This window comes from Clytia hemisphaerica, unplaced genomic scaffold (assembly GCF_902728285.1).
Source record: "Clytia hemisphaerica strain Z4C2 unplaced genomic scaffold, Clytia hemisphaerica genome assembly, whole genome shotgun sequence".
Classification (NCBI taxonomy): domain Eukaryota; kingdom Metazoa; phylum Cnidaria; class Hydrozoa; order Leptothecata; family Clytiidae; genus Clytia; species Clytia hemisphaerica.
The window spans coordinates 448295-474840 of NW_027103319.1; the positions used below are offsets into that span (position 1 = coordinate 448295).

A 26546-nucleotide genomic window follows, 5' to 3' on the forward strand; every position below is an offset into this window, starting at 1 on the left:
ATGGGTTTATAATGGTTGTTCGATCAACCAAGACAAACATCAATCAACTACATTCAACAATGTTTGATCAACCGAATTTTTCTTGAAATGTTTCAAAATGTTTGTTCAACCGTGCAAACATTATATAGGTTTTACAGCTACTTGCAAGCCATTCAAGTGATCAAACAAACAGTTCGGTCTTAAACAATTCAACCAAAACTTCGTTCCTCTCCTTCAGCATGAATTTCTGTACGTCTTTTGAATGTATTTCTAACTTTTGCTAAAATTGACACCACTTTAATCAACTTTCATATGAAATGTCAATAATAACCACATCCACTTTTAAATACACAATTTCATTCATAATAATTCAACGTCAAATGTCAGTAATAACCACATCCATTTTAAATGCACAATTCCATACGTAATAATCAATGTCAATAATGTTCAAGTTCAATTTCAATACGGTAAAACTCAATGGTAATGCAAATCAAACCAATGTCACTATTCGATGCTTTCCTGAACAATCCCGGTTGTAGCCCCCATCTGTCACGGGCGGGCCGCTACGGCTCAATAAGTAACTCCCGACAATTATCCTCAACAGCAATATTTATATTTGTCCCCGGATTAGTTCAGGATCCCAAGCTATTATTGGAAGAGAACCGGTTAGGTATTATAGAATTCAAAGCACGAGTAGTAGCAAGGTTTAAGTTTGATGCATCAATTCTTCAATAAAATAAATAACCATAAAATCTACGTAGTAAAGTCTCTGTAATTAAATCAGTCCATAGTCCGTGTCTGCCATTTAACATTTACCCTCCGCTGTTGGCTCAGCGGAGACTCTGCTTCATTTTGTCTCAGTCCAGCCATTTAACATTTACCCTCCGCTGTTGGCTCAGCGGAGACTCTGCTTCATTTCGTCTCAGTCCAGCCATTTAACATTTACCCTCCGCTGTTGGCTCAGCGGAGACTCTGCTTCATTTCGTCAGTACCATTTAACATTTACCCTCCGCAGTTGGCTCTGCGGAGACTCTGCTTCATTTCGTCAGTACCATTTAACATTTACCCTCCGCAGTTGGCTCTGCGGAGACTCTGCTTCATTTCGTCAGTACCATTTAACATTTACCCTCCGCAGTTGGCTCTGCGGAGTCTCTGCTTCATTTAATTCGTCACGCCTCATAAGCGTCAGTTTACATGTATACTTGGGTGTCAAACAATAAATCTCCCCAAACAGGGAGAACCCACCCCGATCAGAGGCAGTTTGAAAGACCCCGTTCGTTTGTCTGTTTTCGTATTTCGTTTGAAAATGCACAATATGTGCATAGTGGCTTTCCACAGTTCATCACGTGACAATGATACTGTTGCCAGAACTTCGACTTTTGACCTTAATAACAATAATAACGATGGACGAACTAGAATTATATCAAATGACATTCGAAAATCCGTTCTACATCGAATCAGCGAAATTAGTGTGAACGAGGATTCAGAATGTATAAATAAAAATCAATTATCGTGTCAACAAAGTCCATCTAGACAAGCGTGGAAAGAGACTGAAACAGACCAATCAGACAATGTTATTGACAACCTAAACCAATCAGAATGCACAAATGACAATCTAAACCAATCAGAATGCACTATTGATGAGATGGATGATTTGATTGGCGGGGATATTGATGAGACGAACCAATCAGAATATAGCATTCATTCAACTCATGATTTGATTGGTGCAAATAGTGATGATGAATTTGATACTGATGTCGAAGAGGATTTCCCTGGTGATTATTATGCTTTTAAAGTTTATTAGGGCCATAGTTTCTACCCCCTTGGGGCTTGGATTTTGATGAGACGTGCACAAGAGGGTGCTGGAAGTTTCCAAGGGTGTTGCCAGTTAAAGGGGGGTCTTCATAAAATTAAGTACAAAAATTATACATTTCTTTTGGAGAAAAAGATTGCCTACGCGCTATACAATCTTCTATAGCATTTCCGAAGGTGAACTGAACCTTCAAATGTATTTCCTAAGGGGGCCTACCACTTACGGGTCTTCCTACCTAAGGGGGGGGTCTTGACCCCTCTAGAAACTATGTATTTTTGGATTATTTAAATGGAATTTAGCCTGTTTTCTTGTAGAACTTCACTGGTGTTTTTACGTGATTGAAGTTTGATCTATTTAGCTTATTTAAAGAAATATTCATTTTCCTAGAGGTTGAAGAAGAACCTTTAGATTCTTACGGGCGAACCGTATATCGTGAAGAATGCTTACGTCAGCAAATTATACCTATTACGTCATTTATCAAGCAATTACCTGAAGAAAAAATGACATTGAAATTTCGAGGATTTAATGAAAAAGCTTCAAATGCACTCTCATCAGCTCTTTCGGTAAGAAAAAATCCTCACTTATATCTCTTATCAAAACTGTAAAAGAACATAACGTTTTGAAGGCAAAAATGTTAAGAACGAGTTTAAAGAACATTTTAAGGCTTTATGGACTGTAAAACACATAATTTTTTATATTAGGAAAATTGCAAAAGAAAAAACTCAATCAAAAACATTTAAACATTTAAGAAAATCTGAAGAATTCAAATGTTTAGGTCTTTCGACTGACTAAAATGGGCAAATTAGTTTGAGTCGCGTTCGAAATCGTATGGATTGTATGTTTAATTATCAATTTATGACACCTATCTACTTATATAGGCGAACAGTCGAATCGAGATATGCGATTTATCCAACAACAATATGGGATACACAGCTGGCCTAAGTTTGGTTGAAATGTTGAAAGAAAATACTTTTATCACACATCTTGTACGCTATCGTCACCGTCGTGCGACTTTATTATCCACCGTTTTTGACGACATTTGACTTTATCGTACATTTTCAGTAGTTTAGATAATTCGCTCCATGATTCGAACGTACTTTCTTGCCCCTTTCGCTCACAAACCTTTATAAACGAATCGTTGTGTTGTGAGTTTTAGGGTAGGCATTATATATACAATTGCCGATTTTGAAGGTGAATAGGATTTTCATCAAGTAGTAGAGTGTCGTTTATGAGAGTTTCTTGTTGACGATGACATTCAATATTATCGAATAATGGAGCTTATCGAATGAATGTCGAATTACATATAAAATGTGTTTTCAGCTGGCTGCCCTTAAGGGGAATGGGGATAGCTTTTTGATCATTTGTCAAACTGTGTGATGTGGCTTCGGAATTTTTCATTTTTCATTTTCTTTTTTCAGGATTTATCAGAAAATCAACTTGGTAATGCAGTTGGAATCAAACTTGGAGAAATGTTGCTCACAAACATATACATGAAAACACTCATTTTGAAAGGTATTTTAGGTGATTTTTTGGAATGAAAAAAAAAGAGAATTTAACGTTAACTAGAGAAAACAGGCATACTATGGATACCCTTATGTTTTCTGTCTGCAAGACCATTATAGTGACTCATACCAACACGAAATATAAGTAGACTTTACTAATGGAAAAAATGGTTTTAATAAAGTCTTTTCCAAAAAAATGACAGACCGCTTCAAGTAAGCATATATTTACAGGGGGGGTCGAGCAGTTAGTACATGACACCCATGATACTTAGTACGGTGGTGGTCCATTCTCAAAATTGGAAAAAATTCAGTGTAAAAATAGGTGGTTATGCTTAGTGATTAACAGCAAACTTAGTGTACAACATACAATACAGTATTCCTCCAAGAGTGATGTATTAAAATGTGCGACCTGTGGAACAGACTACCGTTTTTCCATTAGACTACTTATATTCATGTTGGTAAAAGTCACTTTAATTAGTCACTTTTTTAGAAATCTTAGTGTTAATTTAAAGCCGATCTGTGAAGTTGTTGTCAGGGGTGTTGTAGTTCTTTTAACTACCTTTACCCATTGAGGATTTTAATTAGTTTACTTAAGTTTCTGTACCCAGCCTACTGAACTTGTGGAATTTCTGATTAAAATTTAAATATGTAAGATGGAAAAGACATGGAGATCCCGGGGGGGGGGGGGTACTACCCTTGACGACTGACGGGGGTGTTCCGCTGAGGTTCGAAAAATGGACCCTACGTGGGACTCGAAATTTGCGAAAAAAGTGACCCTGAATGGGACTGAAATTCCAAAATTTTCTCAAATTTTCTACTTTTTCCCCAAATTTTCCAAAAATAGGCACCCTACGAGGGACTGATTTTTCTATTTTGCTGTTTTTGTGACCCTACCTGGGACTCGTGGAGGTTAAAAAAGGTACCCTGACCAGCGGAGCATCCCCGTAACCCATCTTGCCCTAGTACCCCCCCCCCCAGATGGAGATAGTAAGAGATTTAATTTAATTTTAAGAAAGGATTAAGAGGATTTTAGAAGAATATTAATTTTAATTTATTAGTGGTTGAGAAGAAGCATGGATTTTATGGGAGATTTATTTAATAAAAGAAAAGAAAGGTATGTATATTATACATATATATGGTTTGTAATATTAACTTAATTGGTTAAAATGTTTACTATAACGTAAGGGAGTGGTCAGAAAGTATCTACTAGGGGGGGGGGGGTGGAGGATTCTTTCTTCTAGGGGGGGGGGTTCCAAAATTTTTTCGAGGGTTTAGGGGGGGGGTTTCAAATTTTTTTTGAGGGTTTAGGGGGGGGGTTCCAAATCTTTTGGGCAACTCAAGAGAAAATGTAGGAAGTCTAATTTCATAGTTTTACGTTTCAAGATTTCAGAATTTATTTTATTTCATATATGTACATGTCATACTAACATTATTTGGGCATCATCGCCTTGCCCTTTTGGTTTGTAGCATTGAGCTAAATGAGGGAAGTAGATTAGTGGCTTTCACAGCTTATCAGAGTGGTTTGAAAAAGTACTTTTTAGAAAGAAATTTGTCAAAACAAAGTGTCTTTTAGCTAAAATGGTGGTCAAAAACATCGACATTTTCTCCCGTCTGCGCAAACCATGGTTGTGCCTCCTTAGTCTCTACTAATATCTTATAAATTATATACACAGAGCTTTGACAGACCCTTGAAAACCTGAAAATATAGGTTTATAGGGAAATTTCAAACTCAGAGAATTTTATTTTTCAGACTCCTTTTAACAACAGAATAGCTTGTATTTTAGGTTCTCGAGTACCTGATCTTCAAAATTTTCTCCCTTCGGGGCCAACCATGATGGCCCCTCAGGATATTTTGAGTAATTGAGTAATGCTCTGTAATTAGGGAGATTATGTATCCGGGAAATAAGCCGTCATTTTCTCCAAACTTTGGGAACTCAGAGAAAATAACTCGTTGATTCTTATTTTAACCCTGGACTATTCCTAGGAGATCTACCATTTTGATGACGTTTACACCCACGGGTTTTTTTCTTTTTTTACTTCAGAGAAATTCCGTCGTAACCATGGAAATCGACGGAAAAAATCCCGTGGTGTAAACGTCAATCAAAATGGTAGATCTCCTAAAGGACTATACTCACTTTACAGGGCTAAACTATCTCCCTTACCTAATTTTGACATAAAAAACTGTCATACAAACAAATAATACTTTGTACCGCATCTGTATGAATTCTTTTTTTGCGTAAAATTTTCTAGTGGGGGGGGTGCGAAAAATATTGGGCCTTATGAGGGGGGTTCGAAATTTTTTTCCAGGCTAGGGGAGGGGTGCGAAAGTTTTTGGGGATTTTTCAAATATCCCACTCCCCCCAGTAACATTTCTGACCACTCCCTAATAAAGTAATCTGAAAATGCATATGAAGGTGCATATAAAAATAAAGAATAACTTTTATGAGTTAATCAAGATTATGTAGAAAGGAATAAATATTTTGTATAAGATAAAACAATAAATTTTTTGTATATGATTATAAATACAAGAAAAGGAAAAATAAAAGGAGAATAAAAGAGAGTGTATGAGATAAGAAGAAAAAGATATATATGAAGTTAATCTTTCAAATAATGTTGGCTTTTCAGGGTTTTGTCTAGTCATAAAGTTATTTATATTTAGAGGATGGTGGAGAACTCCACCACTTTTGGTTAGCCAGTGTTAATTTAAAGCCATCACATGTTGTACAATGTATGTTACATTCTTACAGGTAATAAATTCACCAACCCGGTAGCCAGAATATTTGCTGAGGTTTTCAAAACAAATGATACACTGGTCGAACTTGATTTGAGTTATAATGAATTTCATGAGAATGGTTCACTTTACTTGGGTGCTGGACTGGTAAGTTATTTTTCTCTTATTTTACAGACTAGATACTACCCATGATATGCACCATTGCAATGTCTTCCACGGACCCAACAGCTGATTGGTTGAAAGTGACGTATTGTATTGACTAATTTTACCAATCAGCTGTTGGGTCCGGTAATGTCAGAAGACATTGCGATGATACATATCATGGATAATTTCTAGTTTGTAAAATAAGAGAAAGTTTTTCATGTTTGTTAAGTTGCGTGTTTTCCGCCATTATGGAAGCAAACGTTCGATTTGCGTATGGGATCGCCTCTACATATTCGAACGTTTGCTTCCATGATGGCTGATAAAGTTACGTAACTTAACAATACATGTAAAAGCTCTAGATATTATGTTGCTGTTTTTGACCCCATTTTCCGGCCCAAAGCTGAGGGGTCCGTTTAATATTTTGTAGCCATTTTAATTTCTGTATTGGGAAGATTTCGGAGAAGAAAAAAAAACAGCTTAACATTAAAGTTATAGTTTGATCAATTATTTTCCTGAACTAACATGATATGAGATAAATTTATTTATACTAGCAGGCACGACTCACAGAGTACGATTGTTAAAGTATTTCCTTTTATTCTCCATATATCAGATTGAGTAATCCCCTTTCTCTATTCAGGCACTAAACGAAAGTATAGAAGTTTTGAGCTTGAAGTGGAATTCCATTCGTGGTAAAGGGGGTGTCGCAATTGCGGCCGCCCTCAGTGTAAGTGAATTTGATTCAAATGATAATTTATTGTCTTAAATAGCAGACCTCTACACTCTCTACAAAACCGCAGATAATCCAATCTTTAGAAGGGCCACGAATTCGTTAGAGGATACCATAAGGGATTCTAAGTATTGTGATCCAAGCTATAGGGATTTATTTTTCCAGGATTCTATAAAAATGGACCCTGATTGGGGTGACATTCAGTGAACATTTTATTTGTATTTGATTCTTCTCTTGTTTTATCCTAAGGAATATATCCGATGTTTCTTTCTAGAAAAATTCAACATTGAGGAAACTCGATTTATCCTGGAACGGCTTGGCTTTCATTGGTTGTTTGGCGATAGGGCGCCATTTGAAGAAAAATTCAACACTTGAACACTTGGATATCAGGTAACAAATGATTTGCGTTCCCCACTAGTCTACACGATAGACAGCTCCAAGCTTTTACTCAGGTAAGTTATGGCATATCTCAAAAACCTGAAAATTACCATAATTTTTGAAGGCCATTAGCCGGCAGAAAATGAGGAAACCAATGATTTGCAACGAAGGATACCATGATGAAGTTTCGCTGTAGGGGTGTTACCTATTGTTACGCCCTTATTTCGCGAAGACCGCAAAAACCAAGTGCTGCGTCAGCAAACTTGTTTTTTAATATCTCCAGTTGGTAAGGTAGAAACATGAATTGGACCCATGTTGAATATCATTTGGGGTCATTTGCAAAAAAAAAATTTTCGAATTTTCTATCGTCAGCAGAAACAGCAAATACGAATTTTGCAAAAAAGTGCTGATGTCAGCAAAATTCAAAATTTTTTTTTGCAATCCTTTAAATGATTCTAATTCAGTCCAAATTCATGTTTCTATCTTTGGCCCAAGGAGTTCTCAAAAAACAAGTTTTGCTGACGTCAGCTTTTTTTAGTTTTGCGGGTTTTCGCGAAATAAGGGCGTAAAAATTAGGTACACCCCTACAGCGAACTCATCATGGATCCTTCGTTGCAAACATTGGTAACTTTGATAGAGTTCGAATCAAGTTGCGATTAAGTGCTTTTAAAATGATATTCGTGAGTGGAATATTATCAAGTAAAAAAATTGAGAAAAAAAGGAAAATGAAAATGAAAAATAAAGAGAAAAAATCAACTTTTTGTAAAATGTGGTATAATTACCATTTCACAGGAGTGATTTTCAATCTTAGGATCATCAGTGTCAAAAATTTCAAAATATAAATATTCATTCAATCAAAAGATTCAAAGAAAGTTTATTGCTGGTTGCTCTAAAATAGTAAAAACTGGAAAAAACACAAAAACAGCCTTTTGTCGATCACCGCATAAACTTTTTTTGATCTCTTTATTGAATAAATATTTTTAAAAATTTTTTCACATTGATGATGATCTAAGAAAGAGCATCCGTGAAAATGGTAATACCACATTTCTACAAAAAGTTGATTTTTTTCTTCTTCATTTTTCATTTTCATTTTCCTTTTTTTTCTCAATTTTTTTACTTGATAATGTTCCACTCACGAATATCTTTTTAACGAGCACAAAATCGCAACTTAATTCGAATTCTATCAAAAGTTACAGCCATTTTTTTCTCCAGCTGCAAATTATTTCGAGACAGACTTTAATTTTCAGGTTTTTGAGACATGCCATAACTTACCTGAGTAGGCTTTACTCTTAACATAGTAAGGGTTTTACGCTCGAAACGAAGGAAGATATGGCATGCCTTGTTCTCCACGTGTTGTTTTCACACTTTTGTAATTAATGTTGGTGCATTTTCTTATGTTGGAAATCATGACTTACGGCTAAATCTTCATGATGCACAGAGACTTAAAGAATTTTTTGAGACTTTTCAATACTTTACCGTGGTTCGAACCTACATGTCTCCGATTATGAAACATGTAGTCTATTGCACTGGGCTACGACGGTTGCTGATTTTCCGAAATTCAAGGTTATTTTATAGAGTGACATATATAGTATATACGGGTGAACAGACCTCACGAGTTAGGCTAACTGTTATGATCGCCATTCCTCCAGGAAGACCCCACACACGGGTGCACCACCGGGGGGTGCACAGTCGTCTGGGTGCATGTTAGGCATGAGCCACAGGCTGGCTACGCTACGATATTTTGCTCGCTACTTGCAAGGCTGGTGAATCATCAAGATCTAGCCATAAGCATGACCAGATCTATTTTTCAATTCATGCTTAAAGGGATAAGCAGGAGACTAAGATGGAGTTTACCAGAAGGTTACGTGTTGAAATTCTCAAGCTTTTGTATGGGAAAATCAATGTAACGACTAAATACTTTGGATGTCAATTCTAAGAGTTGATACGATAGTTTGAGGTAATTTGTAGTAGCAAAACCTTCAATTATTCAAAACGAAAATTCTCAATTTCAGTAACAATCGAATAGGCTGTGATGGAGCAACAAAGCTTGTAGGCGCTCTTTCAGTACATCCCGTTTTGGAGACGTTTAAAATCGGATTAAACCCGATCGGGGATGAAGGTGTTCAAAAAATCTTGAAAGCAATGGAAAAGAACAGTTCTATTTATTTATTGTCATTTGAGGTGAGTTGAACAGTTACCAAATTGAGACTCAACCTTTGATGTTTCAGTATGTTAAGAAGCAAAACACGATGGAAGATTTTTTTCTACGCATGATTATCAGACGTAGAAAAAAATAATTTCTAAAATAGGTCGTTGACTTTGATGAAAAATTCTGGAGTACAAATAAAATTTAGGTTGAGCGACCTTAGTCTCTCTGGCATCAAAGGCTGTAAAATTCTAACAAGTGTGAATTGTTCTTGACGTATTTACATAGTGGTCTTTGATTATTTCATCTATGAATTTAGAAAATCACAATTTGTCAAAAAACACTGTGGATGATCGAAAACCTCCAGAAATCTCGAGATATTGAAATTATCACAGGTGGGATGGGAGGATTCTCAAAAGGAAAGGTAAAGGTCATTATTTCATTTATGATAATATGTCACTTGGCTCACGGGCTGTATACCGTAAATTAAACTTTTTACGTGCAAATTACGTTGTGCTTCTTCTATTCTAAAAAACGCACCCACCGCTTACTGCCCTTCTCTCTCCCCTCATTTGCTTTATCGTCAGTCCCTTGATCTTACTGAGTGAGGTGTTTTAGAGGTAATTTTAAGCATTTATCTAAATCATCAGAGGAAAACAAATTTTTTTTTGGGAATATGCATGTAGTTAATTTCTAAGGATGGGCGGGCGTTGTCCGTATATCCTATAGACTACAATCAGTGACAAAATATGTAGCAATTTCTTGAACCCCCCCCTAATATCAGTGCTGATGTGAGCTTTTTCTGAACATGGTAGCAGTCTTTCCACGCATCAACATTTATACTAGGGGGAGGGAATTCTTGCCACAACATCTAGTCACAACATCTAGTCACAGATTGTAGATTAAGAAAGCCAAAATGTGTCGTTAATTTCTTTAAAAATCACCCACAGTATTAAATATTCTTCGATTCTTATTTCATTTTCCAGCCACCACCAGGGAATATGGAAGTTTTAGTACAGTTTATACAGGACAATCGGATGAGGTTGACCGACATCTTTTTCCGATTGGATAAAGACAGAAACGATAAAATAACAAAAGGCGAGTTTGTCAAAGGTTTGATGAATGCAGGTCTGAAAATGGATAAGGTAAGACTCAAGCTTTCGATATTGGTACATAAGTATACAGGGTGTGCTAGAAATAAGTTATCCTCTTTGATTTGATATCGCAGGTAGTAGAAAAGAAGTTTTTCAAAAACTCTTTCGGAATTGTTCAGAAGAAAGCCTAACTTAAGTTTTGTTGTGTTACTTTTTAATTTTACTTCATTGGCTTAAAAGCTGTGTCCAGAAAACAAAAACGTCAATTTAATGTCAAAAAGGCGGAAAACGAGGGTATCAATTTATGAAAACAAAAGTTTCTTTTACCAAATTATCGCACCCGGTAACTAACCTGGTCTTCTTGTGGTGCCAAAAAGAATAAAACTCTATTATCTATTATTCATCTAAGCATGATAAGATTTCGGATTTGAGCTAAAAACATTAGAATCTTAAAATTCACCAGGTCTTAAAAGCGAAATATTTTTATGGTATAGAACAAAGAAACGCAATTACAAGCGTCAACCTCAGTGCAAACTACATATTCTCAAGAGCAGAGCGTGTAGTACGGAATATACATTGCCTTTCATATTTTTTTTTTCACTTCAGGGGCAGATAACAAATCTGATCGATCAACTTGACACAAACAATGATGGAGACATAGAGTTTAGGTGAGAAGGGTTATTTTTAGATCATCTGCTCAAATCGTTCGTTCATATTTCTCACGTCAATTCTTACTTTTTCTGAAAAACACGTTACGTAATTCACTAAAATGACCAATGGGAAAGGCTACTTTTCTAGGTACTCTATTTAGCCCGGGCACAGGGTATATCTGAAGACTTTCTAACATCGCTTCTCAATTTCGAAAAGAAAATTACATACTACAATGGAATCTCCATAACTCGATCACGCACATTGCTAAAGGGACCATAAAACTTGTTGGAGTTAAGGAGACATTCAAGTGATAGAGGTTCTAGCTATAGATTGTATATGTTTCTTTTTTTTTTTTTCTTTCAGTGAGATTTTGAGTGGACAACAATTAGTGATGAACGAACGAAGATTTCAAAAGAAGATAACAAAGAAAACCGAACAGATGGAAAAAGACAGTATACGTTTACCTAAAATTCATGGCTTCTAACATACAAAAAACTGGACACAAGCATGCATAGACATTACATTGTGGCATATTGAAACATTTGAACTGTTTAAACATTAGCTCTATATAAACCAATAGAACTTTTTCTAAACCCTAGGCATTTTTTTTTAATTTTCGAAAGCTCCAGGCTTAAATGTGATGGATATCTGCAATACCATATTATTAAGAAAATTAATTTTGGCGAGCAGCAGAAATCTTTGAAAATATGTAAACTGGCGAGGAACTTACATTGGCAGAGTAGCGAACTGGTAATTTTGTCGAGAACTGGCACCAATGTCGGTGTAACGAGATTCTATTTAGCCCAAAAATGAGTATTCTAGACAAACATTATGGAATTTTGAATCGAAAAATATGTAAAAACTCACTTTTAGTGACTTTTAGAAAAATTCGCCAAATTTGGTGCACAAAATTATTTCCTAAAACTAGCTAAAATGGCAAGGAGCAAAAAGTAGAAAAAAGAAAACAATATATATAATAATTTAAGTTTTATTTCATAATATAAAATCAACTAAACTAAAATACATGTAACTTGGATATATTATTATGATGAAAATTTACAAAACATCTTTTGAAATAATTTTAATAGCATTTTCTAAACAGTTAACTAGTAAAGAATACTGTATCTTGAATTGGTCCCAACGGTCCGTTTTCCGCTCGATATCAATTTCGTATAATACGATTCCGAGGCCTGGGAACGAGTTCCGAGAAAATAAATTCTTCTGACTTGGTGAGTAGATGACATGCCTGCAAGAAGAAAATCGTTTTATTAATCCAAGATCTTGCTTTATACTAAATTAAATGGATAAAATTCCCATCGTGCTATTATTGCTATTTTTATTTAAACAAGGTTGACAACAGCCAGATAGTAAGAGAAATTTGACACAATAATCCCTAAAGAGAGGAGCCAAAAGATCCACAGTCATTTCGAAAGGTTTAAGCAAGTTAATTTTTGGCACAAGGTCTGTAAACAAGCTTTCAAAAAAAGCGTGGGTTCATTCATTCATGCTTGGATCTCTAACATCCTAAAAGAAATGATAAATTTGTCTTAAAAAATCTAATTAAGGGTGTGGTCAAATGAGCTTACTTTAATCCGTAGGTTCCCATCACACCTTCAGGAATGATGAAAGCTCGTTCAAACCACATCAATTGATCGTTCACTTTACGTACACTGTATATACTGAAAAAAGGAAGGGAAATTAAGTAAAGTCTAAATGTAGTTCATAATTCATAGATTTTGAGTAACTACTACCTACACTGAATTTGGATTTGAATTCCAATAAATTACCATAGAATCATCACTAGTGATCGCTATTTTAACTTTTTATGTAAGCTATTCGTTTTGTATGTAGTAGATGAAAATGGATAACTAAATTGAAGTCCCGAAATTGTAAACCGAACAGCGTCGCACACGCTACATTAGCAATTTTTGTCTACCAAATAGTTTTTCGAAACTTTCTTCTGTAGTGAAATGGAATATTGAAAACAGATTTGGCAGAAACGGCGTATTTCTCTTATATCACGGTCAACATTGACAGCAAAGATTCTCAAATCCTTATTATATTATCACCACATGGCAAGTTTGACACCGAAACACCGTCACTTTCTCTTTCGAACACCGAAAGGCCGACAGAAAAAAAGGACTAATACCGATGAACCAGTACACCCCCTCCAACATATTCATCGAAAATTAAGAACGGACTCTTACTCTTGTTTATGTATATGTTTTATCCTTTGATGAAAATCAACAGTTGCTTCTTTCAACCTGGAGATTGTCGTCTTCAACAAATCTGAAGAAAAAAACCATCAGAATAGTTAATAAAAAATCAGCGAAATACTCTGAACATAAATTTCTCGAGTTATGGGGGGGGCGAACCTTTTCAAGTCGAAAAAAAGGTTATTGAAAATGTGTAGTTACCCCCTGGAAAATGGCAAAATTTTGTAAAAATACCCTTGAAAAAATTATTTTCATACCTTAAAGCGAGGGTGGACGAACTAAATTAGTCTTTCACTCCCTGAAAATTTTAGAATAACTTTTTACCCCCTTGGAAAAATGAGAAAAGACCCCATGGAAATCTTTCTCGGATTACCCCTGGAAATGTTCGTCCACCCCCTGTATGGATATAGAATGGAATTGCACCATAATGTTAATGATTTTTTATGGATTTTTAACGAATTTTGGTAGCAAGTGAGAAAACTGCTACGGCACTTGATGGGTAATTATTACTTTTTAATATTTTATCATTATCTAATTGCCTGTTAATGATTTTTATTGATTATTTAACAAATCTATGCCAAAAGTAATGGAATTGCTCTAATTTTCCATGGCAATTGCCACTCTTCCCCCTTTTCCATCCTACAATTTTGAATTTGAGAATGAGGTCCTTGAGAGACCTCAAACTGACTCAGCAGCATTGTCAAGGAGGGGGAAGGGGAGGGCAACAGGAAGTACCAGTAGGATGGTTAAAATTCCATTTACTATTGGCCTGTAGAAAATTAGTTTTCTATATATCTAGTTCATTTAATTTTGATTATAAAGAATACAAAGGTGATGTTCTTATTTTTTAGATCAATATGGCGCGCCGTAAAAATAAAGGAATTTATGAAATTCGTTAGTGAGGTTATGCATGAGTTTATTTTGACTGTAAAGTGCGATACCGTAGGCCTGTACATAGCTTGTCAAAGCAAACCATGCAAGTGAAATGTACAGGTCTGCGATATCGCATTGAACGGTCTAAAAAAACACTTGCTTAACCTCGCTATTTTACCTAAAGAGATCGAGTTATTTGCTAATTGCTCTCCATACGTCGTTTCGAGTGCTTCAAAATCAGCTTGAATACTTTGCGCATAACTTGTTAAGTTGAACGGTAAGATAAGATCATCGGTGAGTCGCATCATTTGTCGGAGTAAAACCTCGGTGATGGTTTTGTGATATCGGGTATCGGGATCGACAAATTGTTTGTAGTATCGGTAATTATCGTATATGGTGTGATAAGAGGGAAAATTTTTGTACGTCGGATGTATACTCTGTGAATGGGAAAAAGTAACAAAATAATTTTTATAGTCAATCTCTCTGTAATTCGAATTGAAGCGACGGTACACAATTTCAAGTATCTACATAATTTTAATAGACCTTTTCATAAATTACGTCACGAACATTACTTGCCTCGTTTTGAAATTATTGCCATGGTGATTAACTCCCATTTTATTGCAGCTACTTTCTATTCATAAAAAAATCATTTAACGTCTCAAGGGATATGATCACCATGGAAATTGTTTGAATACGAGGCAAGTGATGTTCGCGACGTAATTTATGAAAAGGTCTATTGGAAAGACAAAGAATGCAAGGAAATCGCTTATATTCCTCTATAATTTTTGAATTGAAACGACATCAATATCTAGTTCAAATGAAAGAAAATTCATCGAGTTCAACATCAAAAGCGATTTCAGTGTTGACACTGACGCTGACCGCCATCTCGAAAAAGATGTTTTCATCGAGTTTAACGGGACGACGACCCACGTTTCTAATCTAGATCTTTCTACTGTTTATATTAACGACGACTATGGCGTTCGAAATTAAATCCATGAAGACGCGAATTCAATTTCTTATTTTATGAGCCACAAAGTCTGTATGGTATTCAAGAAATAAACTGAAATCTCTAAAGTAAAAATGCCATTAGATGGCAAAAGTTAGTTAGTTCCTAATGGAGAATAAGAAATTCCAAAGCTCATAGACATAGTTCCAAATGAAAAATCAAGTAATTAAGACACGACAAACAGTAGCAAGTTAGAGAAGGATGACTCTGCCGGACACACGGTAAACAGACATACCTTGTCATACTCATAGCGGACATCGGTCACCGGTATCCCGAACATGGTATAGAATCCTTGAAAATCGCTACCGGATTTCGGTGTAGCAACGTACGGAGCACCATTTCGTGCTGGGTCCGGATACCTTGCTTTCCAATGTTCGTAAAGGTTAGTGAACTGTTCCTTTGTTGAGTCCTTTTTATCTGGATCCTCTGTCTGAAAGATTTAAAGTTTAATGTATAAAGGTGAGAAATGAAGAGAGATTCGCTTGACTGAAACTTTGACCGTAATTTAATTGTCTCGGCATTCTAACTAGTGTTTTCACTTGGTTAAGTTTCAAGATAACTTTTGAGGAGGCAAGAGGAAAGCAAAAACATAAAATCTAATCTTCGGGGAATTCAATCTTATAAAGCGTATTTAAATGACCAAGCTAGGGCTACCGACGGGTGTATAACAGAGTCATTTATTAGGGGTATTTATGGGTGTGGATCTTTATCAATTTGAACCACGCTCAACTGGGTACACCCTCGGGATAACATATACTACCAATGGACCTTTTCAGTAACTTGATACAGAAAGTCCATCATGGAGGGTGTTCCTCTAGCACGAAAACTGTAATCACCTGAAAAATGAACAAATACGTTCAACCAATTATTTGACGTATCAGATATAAAAATTTGACCTTTCAGAGAGAATCTGGTTTTGATAAAATACCCCTTAGTTATGAAGTTGGCAATTCCTACCAAAACTTAAAGGTCATTCGCTTCACGTGTCACTCTTTACCATATAGAAACCATGTCAGCGTAATTACAGTAATTCCCTTGTGTGTGGTTTCCACATGGTTGCAAGAAAGAATGCACACTTAAAGCGAACGGTCTTTAGTACCCCAGATTTGTTAATGAACACTATTTTTCATAAAAATAATCCCCATAACTCACCCGACACTCCGATATCAACATTTATATACGCTACTGTTTTCGCCTGCATTAAAGTGAAGTGCTCCTACGAAGAAATAAATTTATCAAGCATTTAAAAATTAATAAATCTGTTCAGTCTACAAAATGTTGTTAAGGAAACTCCCTCAATTTTACCATAGTAAGTGTACGAATTTGTTAGATTTTCTTTGAGTATTCAGCTGGCATACAAAAATACCGTTACATTGTATTGTAATTATATGGACGTTGTACGACCCCCTTCTTCTCCCTCATCGAATAATCATTCAAGCTCTAATCAATTATTGACATTCCGTGCCAGACGGTTAGTTTGTTTGAAACGTTAAGTCTACCTGAAGCCATTCCAATGATCCAACCAGCCCGTACTCCTCTGCATCCCAACTAATAAAAACCATCGTACGTCTGGGTTTCCAGCCTAAAGATGAATGAATAGATTAGTAAGTTTGTTTTTTGTCTCTTATGTATTACTTCCAACATGGTCAGCGTTCGTATTTTTATTTAATAAGCCATTACTTAGATACTTTTAATCTTTTACAGAACTTTTAAACTTTTAGAACGGTTTTGGAAGCTGCACTTATTCTCAGAAAAATGAATATTACTTAGGGTGATAGTAAGGGCTGACAGGTAGATGGCAAAATTATAAAAACGCCCCTGTCTCAATGCTCCGGCGAACCTAAAAATTCCAATTGGGATAGAAAAGCTCCTAGAGCTGCTGGCTCAAAATATCTAGTAGGATGTGAAGTTTTTACTTATGTTTTTCCCATGGGGATAAAGCTTTAGGTCAATTTCCAAGTAGGGCTGAGATTTCATGGTTATTGGCGAAGTTTTTCAAGAGAGCGGAAGTCCTACCGGGTCTGTAATACAGGGGTGTATGTTTGTCTGATATTCCGATGGCAGATTGGCGGCCGCTCAACCTAGAGCTCGAGAGGAGCAGGCCAATTTCTCAACGGAAAGGAATGATAGTTGACCTACCTTTGCCACGTAAAACTGAAAAGGTTTCAGTTGGAGCCAATCCCCAAAATCGAGGGCTGGATTACCAGGCCTCCCACTGCAAAATCCTTATACAGTCTTGCAAAATTCCGTAATCTAAACCTTTCAGATCTTGAAAATATTCCCGCCTTTCAGAGCCTCAGCGTGTCGGATGAAAATTTCTGCATCTGGGTGCCAGATAAGGTGCTATGTTGCGTTATACCTGCTACTCCATCATACATTTGGCCGACCACTCTGGACACTTCCATCATGCAAGCCGTCCCACTAGAGGGATCGCCACCTCCATAGACCCATGCATCACGATGGTTTCCCATGATGACTAACCGATCTATAACGAAAATAAAAAATACCATTCACAATCATTGTCTCGTTGGTCCGGTCTTCCAGCCAATAAAGATATCTGTTATCTTATATAAAACACTACATAGAGCTAATCTGTAGCCGCTCTGTATTTTCCAAGCAAAGGCAGGTGAAGCAAGAAAATCCACCATTTTTGCTGAAAGTAGGTCACTGTAGACACCTTGGTTTTCACTATATTAAAGCCTTTTTTGACACTGCAATGGCTTTCAAGTTTCAAGGATCCTGCAAGCTAAATTGTGGCCTCACTTCATCCAAGATGGCGGATTATTTTGCTTCAGCTAGGGTAGGAAAAGCTCTATCTACTGTTTTATATTTAAGATATCTGCGGTAAATATATATGAAAGAGTTAAACGGCAATGTTAAGTCTCTTTAATTTTAATAAGCAAGATTTTTTAATTCGTCTACGCAAACTCGCCCAAAAGTACAATGTGGGAAGGCGATTCAGGCTAATAATTCTACTGCTTTCAGCCTGACAAGGGGCTTAGAGTGACACAGAGTGGTACAGAGGGTAGAAAACCATAAAACCTTTCCGGTGAATAAGGTCTTTAACCATTTTTTGGATCAGAAATATCCATTCATTATATTCGACTAAATATATGACGTAATGTTTTATACGTATGTGCCCAAAATAGACCGAGTGATTGCCACCAGTGTCATTGTTCAAATTCAAAATTAGTTGCAAACACCCGGTCTTTTATGGGTGCTTCCGTATGAAACATTACGTCATAAATATCACGAAAATGTTTTGAGAATCAGGGTAGTTTTCAAGTGTCTAACGTTGCCAAGACCAATATTTTACCTGGCTCGGTATCTCCTCGTAGAACACCAACGATATTTGTAATGTTGTGCTGCTCACGCGGTACATCAAGTGATAAATACAATTCCCTATAAAATGAGAAAAGTCAAGAATACATAACGAATTTAATCATATAAGCTAATCCCATCGGAGATTTTTAAAAGAAAGTTCAAACACAGAAGCTTTCTTCTTGTTTTTTTTTAAACTAAAAATATTTGGAATTTAAAACCCCGAAAAGCATAAGGGAATCTCTTGAACGGGGAATAAAACCACTTTTTTGTGATTTAAACCTCGTGTTCCGCTTGGTTTTTCCACAAATCTCCGATAAAAAGTAAAATCTATCGCCATATTTCGAAAAAAGAAATTGCCATTGAAAAGCAAAGAGATCACTTGCTTTAATCTGTGGTCATGATTGATGCGTTGCGGATCTTATCCCTTCATCCATCTCGGGAGGACTAAAGCCATGCTTTGTAAACTTGTTGATATCTTTCAATCCCCAGTAAAGAAGAACAAATAACTTACCTTGAAGAATCGATTTTGGTATGATTGTTCATTCCCCAACCAAATGGTGCGTCTGTACCATCCATATCGCTAAAAAAAAAAAAAGGATTCAAAATTGTTTGATAATAAGGTGAGGTCTATCTGATGATATCGACTGAACTTAAAATTTTCAAAAATCGAAATGGAAATAAAAGCGATTTTGTCACTCCATACATTGTAATTACTATCGATTGCCAAGTTTCTGAGCTTTCATACTATTCAAATTTTCAAAATTTTGTATGAAACCATCAAATGGATTCACTTCATATTTTCTAGTTTTCCCCGGTTGTCTCTGGCAAAAAACATGTGAAAGTAGAATTATACTGACGCATTATAAAAATAGTCATTTGTCTTACTCAATAAGATGAGCGGCAATTTGATAGCTGATTGGCTGCACAATAATCTTTGGAAGTGATGTTTCATTCTCGTGGATTCTGTACATACCCTCTGGATTGAAAATAATTAGATGTAGGTGAAAAGGGGGACATTTCCTCCCCTAAGCAACGCAGATGTTTAACGATAAGGGACAGTGCGTTTTCACCGTAAAATTGCTTTAGGAGCTGTCTATGTTTGGATATTTTAAGTTGCAAACAATCAAAAGCATTCTATCTTACTATACTAAATGAGTTTATGAAAAATGTCTGTAACGCTAGCCCAGTAACATATGTTAAGGTTTCTAAAATTTAAACGCCGCGGCTGGAAAACCTATCCACCTTCGATACAAAAAATCTCGCGCTAAGTTTGACAAGCGTAGAAAACTTAGACTAGTAAACTAGTCGTTGAAAACAGACCCATATACAAAAAATCAAGCTCCAAATAAAAAAGAATCGAAGGGGTGAAGTTGCGTCTCTTTTCTGAATTTCAACGACTAGAAGCTACTTCCCTCAAAAAACGTTGTTTAATTTTACAACTTTTTTTAGGTTTTTGAGAATCCATCCAACTTTTTTGACTAAATGATATTTCATAGTAACATTGAACATGGGAACATGTAAATAAATGAGCATTTCTAAAAACGCAATAGACAGAAAGAAAAATAAACGCGATCCCGCACGGGTCAGACATACAGAAATCTGTATGTCTCTCCTTACGATTTTAGGTGAAGAAAAAAAGGCGTTGGAAGTAGCTTCTAGTCGGTTATTTTCCTTTTCTCTCTCACGCGCGCTGAATATTTAATTAGTGTTTACATTATTTGATTGACAGTTTTATTATAAGGTTATAAGTAATAACCGACTAGTTTACTAGTCTATAGAAAACTCGGATTAGAGAAGACTCTACACTGCTATTTGTAAACGAAAAAAGTTCTGACGTCAATTTCATGAAAAAGTACTGCGACGTCACAAAGTTTCAAATAAAAAGGATTGGCATTTTTGTTGCACGATTTCGAATTATTTTATATCAACACTCGCAACAAAATCCAACATTGCTGTTTGATGATTAAACTTCGTCTAACATTATTTAAAAAGGTTTCAATGTTGGTTGCATTGCATATGCGCCGGTCTTAAGCTGTCCGCATGTGAAGCCAACAAACGGGAAAACCTTCAGTGCTCGATCGCAAAGCGCGAGCCTCTCCTTCACAACTAAGGCTTTTTCTTTTCCTAGAAGCAACCCTCTCACCACCTCAGACACCTTTGGGCGTCTGCAACGACTCAGGCATTTTAAGGCATGTCCAAATTTTCTCCAATTTTTAATCACCAATAGCACTCGCCAAGAAGTGTTCATTCATACCTTTTTGGAAGCGTATTAGGGTGTAGAATATGAAAAGTGCTGTTCAATAATTGTTTTGCTTGCCTAAATAAAGATATATGAATAAATATTGCAAAAAATGTAAAAATGCTGACGTCAGCAAAACTTATTTTTTGAATAACTTTTGATTGGCTTAACTTTAGATGCTGAAATTTTAACCAAAGTAGGACATTATAAATAGGCACATTTTAAATCAAAAAATATTGTGAAATTTTGCTGACGTCAGCATATTTTTGCAAAAATGCGTTTTTTACTTATTTCTGCTGACGTCATCAAATTTCTAAAAAATTTTTTATCCAAAATGTGCTTTTCAATATTCTCTTGCATTCTGCAAAATTTCAGCATCTAAAATTAAGCCAATCAAAAGTTATTTAAAAAATAAGTTTTGCTGACGTCAGCATTTTTACATTTTTTGCATTATTTATCCATATATCTTTATTTAGGCAAACAAAACAATTATCGAACAGCACTTTTCATATTCTACATCCTAATACGCGTCCAAAAAGGTATGAATGAACTTGGCGAGTGCTATTGGTGTTTAAAAATTACGGAAAATTTGGACATGCCTTAAAATGCCTGAGGACGGGTACCCTCGATAATTTTAACAGGGTCACTATGGCATTTCATTGAACACAAACTTCCGTTATCTTAAAAAGACATATCATCGAGGCTTACAGACACAAAATTTTGACTAATGTGGAAAGTTTAGAAGTATAATTTTTATTATTGTATTCGGCATTTTAAGCCAAAACGATGTCAGGCATTAACCCACATTATAGTATTTTAAAGGATTTTGATGTGCAAGCAAAACCGTTAACCGGCGTTTGCGACGACGGGAACCGTCTAGTAGGTTCTATAGCAATTCTGACATCTCTAATAAACGGGTTCGCATCTTAATAGATGACGGAGGTTTTATTTTTTGTAGAGGTCTGCGATTCAGACTAAACTTTACAATAACAATAAATAATGTAATTGAATTCATGATATGACCCATTACAATGTCTTCTGACATTACATCACGGACCCAACAGCTGATTGGTTGTAATTGACGTCAATACGTCACTTGCAACCAATCAGCTGTTGGGTCCGTGGAAGACATTGCAATGGTGCATATCATTAATAGTGCGATTTAAGGTCTCCATACGAGGATTCTGTTACAACTTGATAGGGACAAGCCGCCGATCGAGCATTGCTTCCAGATGGATTAGGTCTTTGTACACAAAAACACTTGACTGAATCAAGCATAAGTATACCTGTAGAGGGCCATTCCGGTGTTAGCGGATCACCCTTCACACTGTTGATCGACCCACGTGGTTTCCCACCTTCCGGTAGTCCCCATGTTTCGGGATAACCGGTTTCATTTTCGGTTTTCACGTCTTCAGGATGTGGAAACATTAGAAGCGCTACTGCACCATGTTCTTCAGCTAAGCGAACCTGGTGAATGAGAAGATAATGTTGAAAGTTAATTTCAGCGTTGTAATTCTACAAGTGGTTTCGAGAGAAAAATCCTATTCATAATATGCACCACTGGAGAGTCTTCTGTTTTAAAATTTTCCACTCAATACGTCACTTTAAACAATTGAAAAAGTATCGTATTGGGTGGAGTTTTTTGAAAATTCTCAGAAGACTCTCCAGTGGTGCATATCATAAATTGATTTGGACAAAAATGATTTCTTTTGAAAAGCAATTCTTCAAAAGTTTTGGGGTCGCGGAAAATGATTTAAGCACGGTAAATTAAAGGTAAATCAGAAATATTTAGAATCTCAAGTCATTAATGAATATACTGCTCTCTTATTTTGAATTTTAAAGTATAAGATTTTGCTCGAAACGAAGAATGTATTCGAGAACCGATCTTACCTTTTCACCACGGTAAAGTGACCCATATTGAGTGATGAAAATTTTGCCTTCCAATGAAATTTTTCGTTGTTTCAAATCATAGTAATCTAACATATCTCCATTATTCACATACACATATTTCGCCTAAAGATAAAATTCATAAAATATTCACACTGTACTTTTACCTATATTTATTACCAATAACAATTCAAAATTTCCCTTAACAATCAAACGCCTTTTCTGAGCACTGATTGGTTCGTTTCAGTCAATTACATCATAATTTTGAATTTCAACCAATAAGATCGATTAGATTGTTAAGGGAACTTTTGGATTGTTATAGGTAAGTACGATACATATGATCAAGGATTTATTATACACTGGATATACAAGTAACAGATTTTTGCCGATTTCTCATGTTCTAGCTACCTTATTGGTATATATTTTCGCGTGTTACAAATTTTCGCGGGTACTTAATTTCGCGAGTTTTTTGGTCAATTTTCGCGAAATTTTCGTTTAAATTTTTCAAAATTACAAAATCGCGAAATTAAATACACGCGAAAAAAATTTTCTTAGTATTTTGTTAGTATTTTTACATAAAAAACGTTGTGTTTCAAGCAAAATCAGTCTTTTTTTTGCTTAGTGAATCGCGAAATTTAATGCACGCGAAAATTTTCCAGAAGTCGGCAATCGCGAAATTTAATACACGCGAAACACGTTTTTTTCGCAAAAATTTCGCGATTCGCGAAAATTTGTAACATGCGAAAATATATACCAATAAGGTATGTCCGCAGTAATGATATTATTGTTCACTCTCCTTCCCCATTAAATGATTTTTCGAAGCATTTTTATTGCATTTCTTATCGAAAATCACTCATCCAATTCCCATAAGAGACTAACAACTTTCCTGTGAGAGTCAGATTCTCCTACTTAATTGTTAATTATAAGTCGTTATGACGTTTCAAGCTGTGAGAAAGATGCAAAAGACGTGTTGTGTATAAGAAATTGAATGTTGACACCAGAAATTTTCAAACTTCAACCTCAAAAAAACCATCTTGCCACCACGTGCCTCCAAAAGAATTTCATACCACAGTGGAGCCAAGACAATCAAGTCTTATGTGTGTTAATTTCAGCTCTTCTGGAAACAGTTTTAGAAAGATATTTTCAATTGAAAATTTCGTGTCACTATAAGCATTTTGTCTGAATTTCCTGTATAATGATAATTTTCTCACACCAGATTTCACAAATGTATCCAGCTTGGTATGCTAGCCTTACTTTCAAACTTTTTTTCTGCAAATGTACAAAAAGAAAGAGGCAGAGAAAATTTTTTTAAAAATAAGACTAATAAACATTTTTAAAAATCAGACACCTTCGAGCCGCCATGACAATTGTCCTTTGCGGACAAAGCTAGAACATCAATTGTTTTCTGAAACAAAGGAAATACAATGATCGCTCTCCATCGTTTTATGAGTCGTTTATCCAGTGTATAATAAATCTTTGATATGATGGAGGATACAGATAATCAAAGAACGATAGATTTGGAGTTTAAAATCTGTTCAATTTGCAAAGTTGTTAAAATAGGCTTACATGAAAAGCTCAAGTAACCATTGGGTAAAATTTGCCTAGACCTAACTTTTTCAAAGGTCAAATTTTTCCAAAAGTGATCCAGTAGTTCTGAGATTGAGTTTTGAAATGAAATTTTAGCCAAATTTTGGTTTGAACAGTTAAATTTATAATATATTCACTGTGTAAGGTCGTTTTGAGCTTGAGTGTAATAAGTAGTCTCGCAATTAGGTGTTGTGAATATGGACAGACCCTTGAATCAGATTGTCATTTGAACCCTTTGAACCAAAAAACCATCTCCAAGGGCTCCAAAATTACGAAAATCAAAAACCAACTCCCTTAAAGGGTCGTGAATTTTTGAAAATGGACACAATTTTCGGAATTTAGTCTCTCTAAGGGTCGATTTTCAAACTTTGGGTTGGAGATATCCGCCATCTCGCAAACCTACTACCCCCCCCCCCGAATTTCCGTCCACATACACTGAATAAGATTAAAAGAAACATTGTTATACTTTTACAGAACCAGATGCAGTGTAAGCATTAAAAGGTGGTGCTGCATCTTCGTGTGCTTCTTCTTTATAGAACGGATGTTCCGTCATATCTGGTTCATAATCAACACTACCGTTCAAATGTAAAAGTTGGAGAACAGCTGGTCTCTTTGGTACACTTAATAACACTTGATATGTTTTTTTGTAGACTTTCATTCCATATGATTTCCATTTGTCAGCTATGTAATCGCCCAGATGATTGTTTTGTTGTGATCCAGCTAAATGTGGCTTCTCTGTTAAATATCTGAAAATATCAGAAGATTGAAGTATAGATTATGACTACGCGTTTTCTTTATAAGACATTAAAATGTTTTGAAGCCTTCAGATTTTCTTAGCTTTTTTGTGTGTTTTTGTCCACTTCTTTAAGAAATCGGGTGTTTTAAAATCCACAAAGCCTTCAAATAAATGTTTTTAGCCTTCATGTTCTTATAAACTAGTAGTTTGTTTTGTAAAAAACTGGTATAGAGTTTAGTGGGACAGTTTCTAAATCTCCGGTTAAAATCTTTGATTGGAGTGTTAATCATTACTAGATGTGAGCCTTCACTTACAACGGGCATTGTACCCCATTGAACCACAACGATCAGTGAAACCATTTTCGCTCATATGACCATCACATTCATCCATTTATCCCCATTTTTATATAGTTTTGTTTCGTTTATTCTGTTACATTAGATAATAGGACATACCTGAATTGACTTAAGAGCTTGCATGGAGTCTAAATAATTCGAACAATTGAAATTTGTTCGAGCTACGGAGAGTAGTTTATAAGGTAATGTTATTCAAGGGACAAGAATACTTGTTCGAATAGACGATATCGGCTTTCTGAATTCTCCCCGAATGATTACCCATGATGCATTGTCAGGGTTTGGGTTATCGTCCGTGAATTTTTTTGCGCAATGCATCATGGGTAATCATTCAGGGAGAATTCGGTAAAGCCGATATCGTCTATTAAGGAGAGACATTCGAGTACTGTAATTGAGATTCAACTTACTGATGGACTTGATCGATCTCGGTTGTATTGACTTTACGACTTCCATCATCATGGAATTGTGGGTAATTAAAATCCATATCACTCCATGACTGATCACACCAATCAAAATCACGTTTAAAGTCTTTAGTATTAGGTCCCAGACCTCTATAATTAGAACTTAGGCTTCTTCTTTTTCGTTCTACTAAAGTTTTTCGTAAATAACGATCGAAACCATAACCACATAAGAAAGCTAGTGCGCTGATTGTCAGTAAGGAACATATCGAAAATATAATCTCTTTTCGCTTCATTTTTCTTTTGCTCCTAATTTAGAGGCTTTACTACTCTTGCTTACAAAACACCCACGACCAGCAACTGCCTTTATTGCTGGTTCACTCACTCATTCTAATGTTTCCAAGAGTTTTTTACGTATTTTAAAAAAAAGTCAAAACGACTAGTATTAATATATGATTTATTGTCAAAAAAGCCTGATTTATTTTTGCAGATGCTATATTTTTTTGTGGAATTTTAAAATATTTACGGAATTATGTTAAAATGTGCGTTTCAAAACAAGTGTTTGTAGAACGGTTCAATTGTTTAGTTTGCTGTTTGGAGAACTAGTCAACCATTTGTAAATAGATAAGGGTATTTTATAATTTTACAATAATTATTATCTAAATTATTGATTTAAACTCTTTTCATTAATTTTTTGAACTTTTTCAGCACTCGGAAAATTTTATTCATGATGACAAACTTTACTGATGACAAAGTTACTTTTTT

At 35.6% G+C, this 26546-nt stretch overlaps 2 protein-coding genes across 2 annotated transcripts; one reads left to right on the top strand and one right to left on the bottom strand.

Annotated features, from left to right (window-relative positions):
- On the top strand, positions 1 to 11957 carry LOC136814493 (leucine-rich repeat-containing protein 74B-like). Its single transcript, XM_067071051.1, has 12 exons — positions 1 to 1754; positions 2180 to 2355; positions 2671 to 2778; positions 3211 to 3304; positions 6042 to 6172; positions 6807 to 6893; positions 7171 to 7286; positions 9287 to 9455; positions 9740 to 9844; positions 10407 to 10565; positions 11121 to 11182; positions 11529 to 11957. Exons 1-12 carry the CDS (start codon positions 1286 to 1288, stop codon positions 11647 to 11649), a joined length of 1797 nt encoding a protein of 598 aa, XP_066927152.1. The 5' UTR covers positions 1 to 1285; the 3' UTR covers positions 11650 to 11957.
- Positions 11958 to 12137: 180 nt separating this feature from the next.
- Positions 12138 to 26278, bottom strand: LOC136814504 (putative N-acetylated-alpha-linked acidic dipeptidase). Its single transcript, XM_067071062.1, has 16 exons — positions 25791 to 26278; positions 24764 to 25043; positions 22714 to 22836; positions 22110 to 22290; positions 19470 to 19560; positions 19096 to 19164; positions 18577 to 18662; positions 17620 to 17745; positions 16760 to 16842; positions 16413 to 16476; positions 16029 to 16096; positions 15496 to 15690; positions 14433 to 14691; positions 13373 to 13454; positions 12752 to 12844; positions 12138 to 12411 (listed from the first exon to the last, which is right to left on the bottom strand). The coding sequence occupies exons 1-16, from the start codon at positions 26075 to 26077 to the stop codon at positions 12222 to 12224; spliced, it is 2277 nt and encodes a 758-aa protein (XP_066927163.1). The 5' UTR covers positions 26078 to 26278; the 3' UTR covers positions 12138 to 12221.
- Positions 26279 to 26546: the final 268 nt, after the last annotated feature.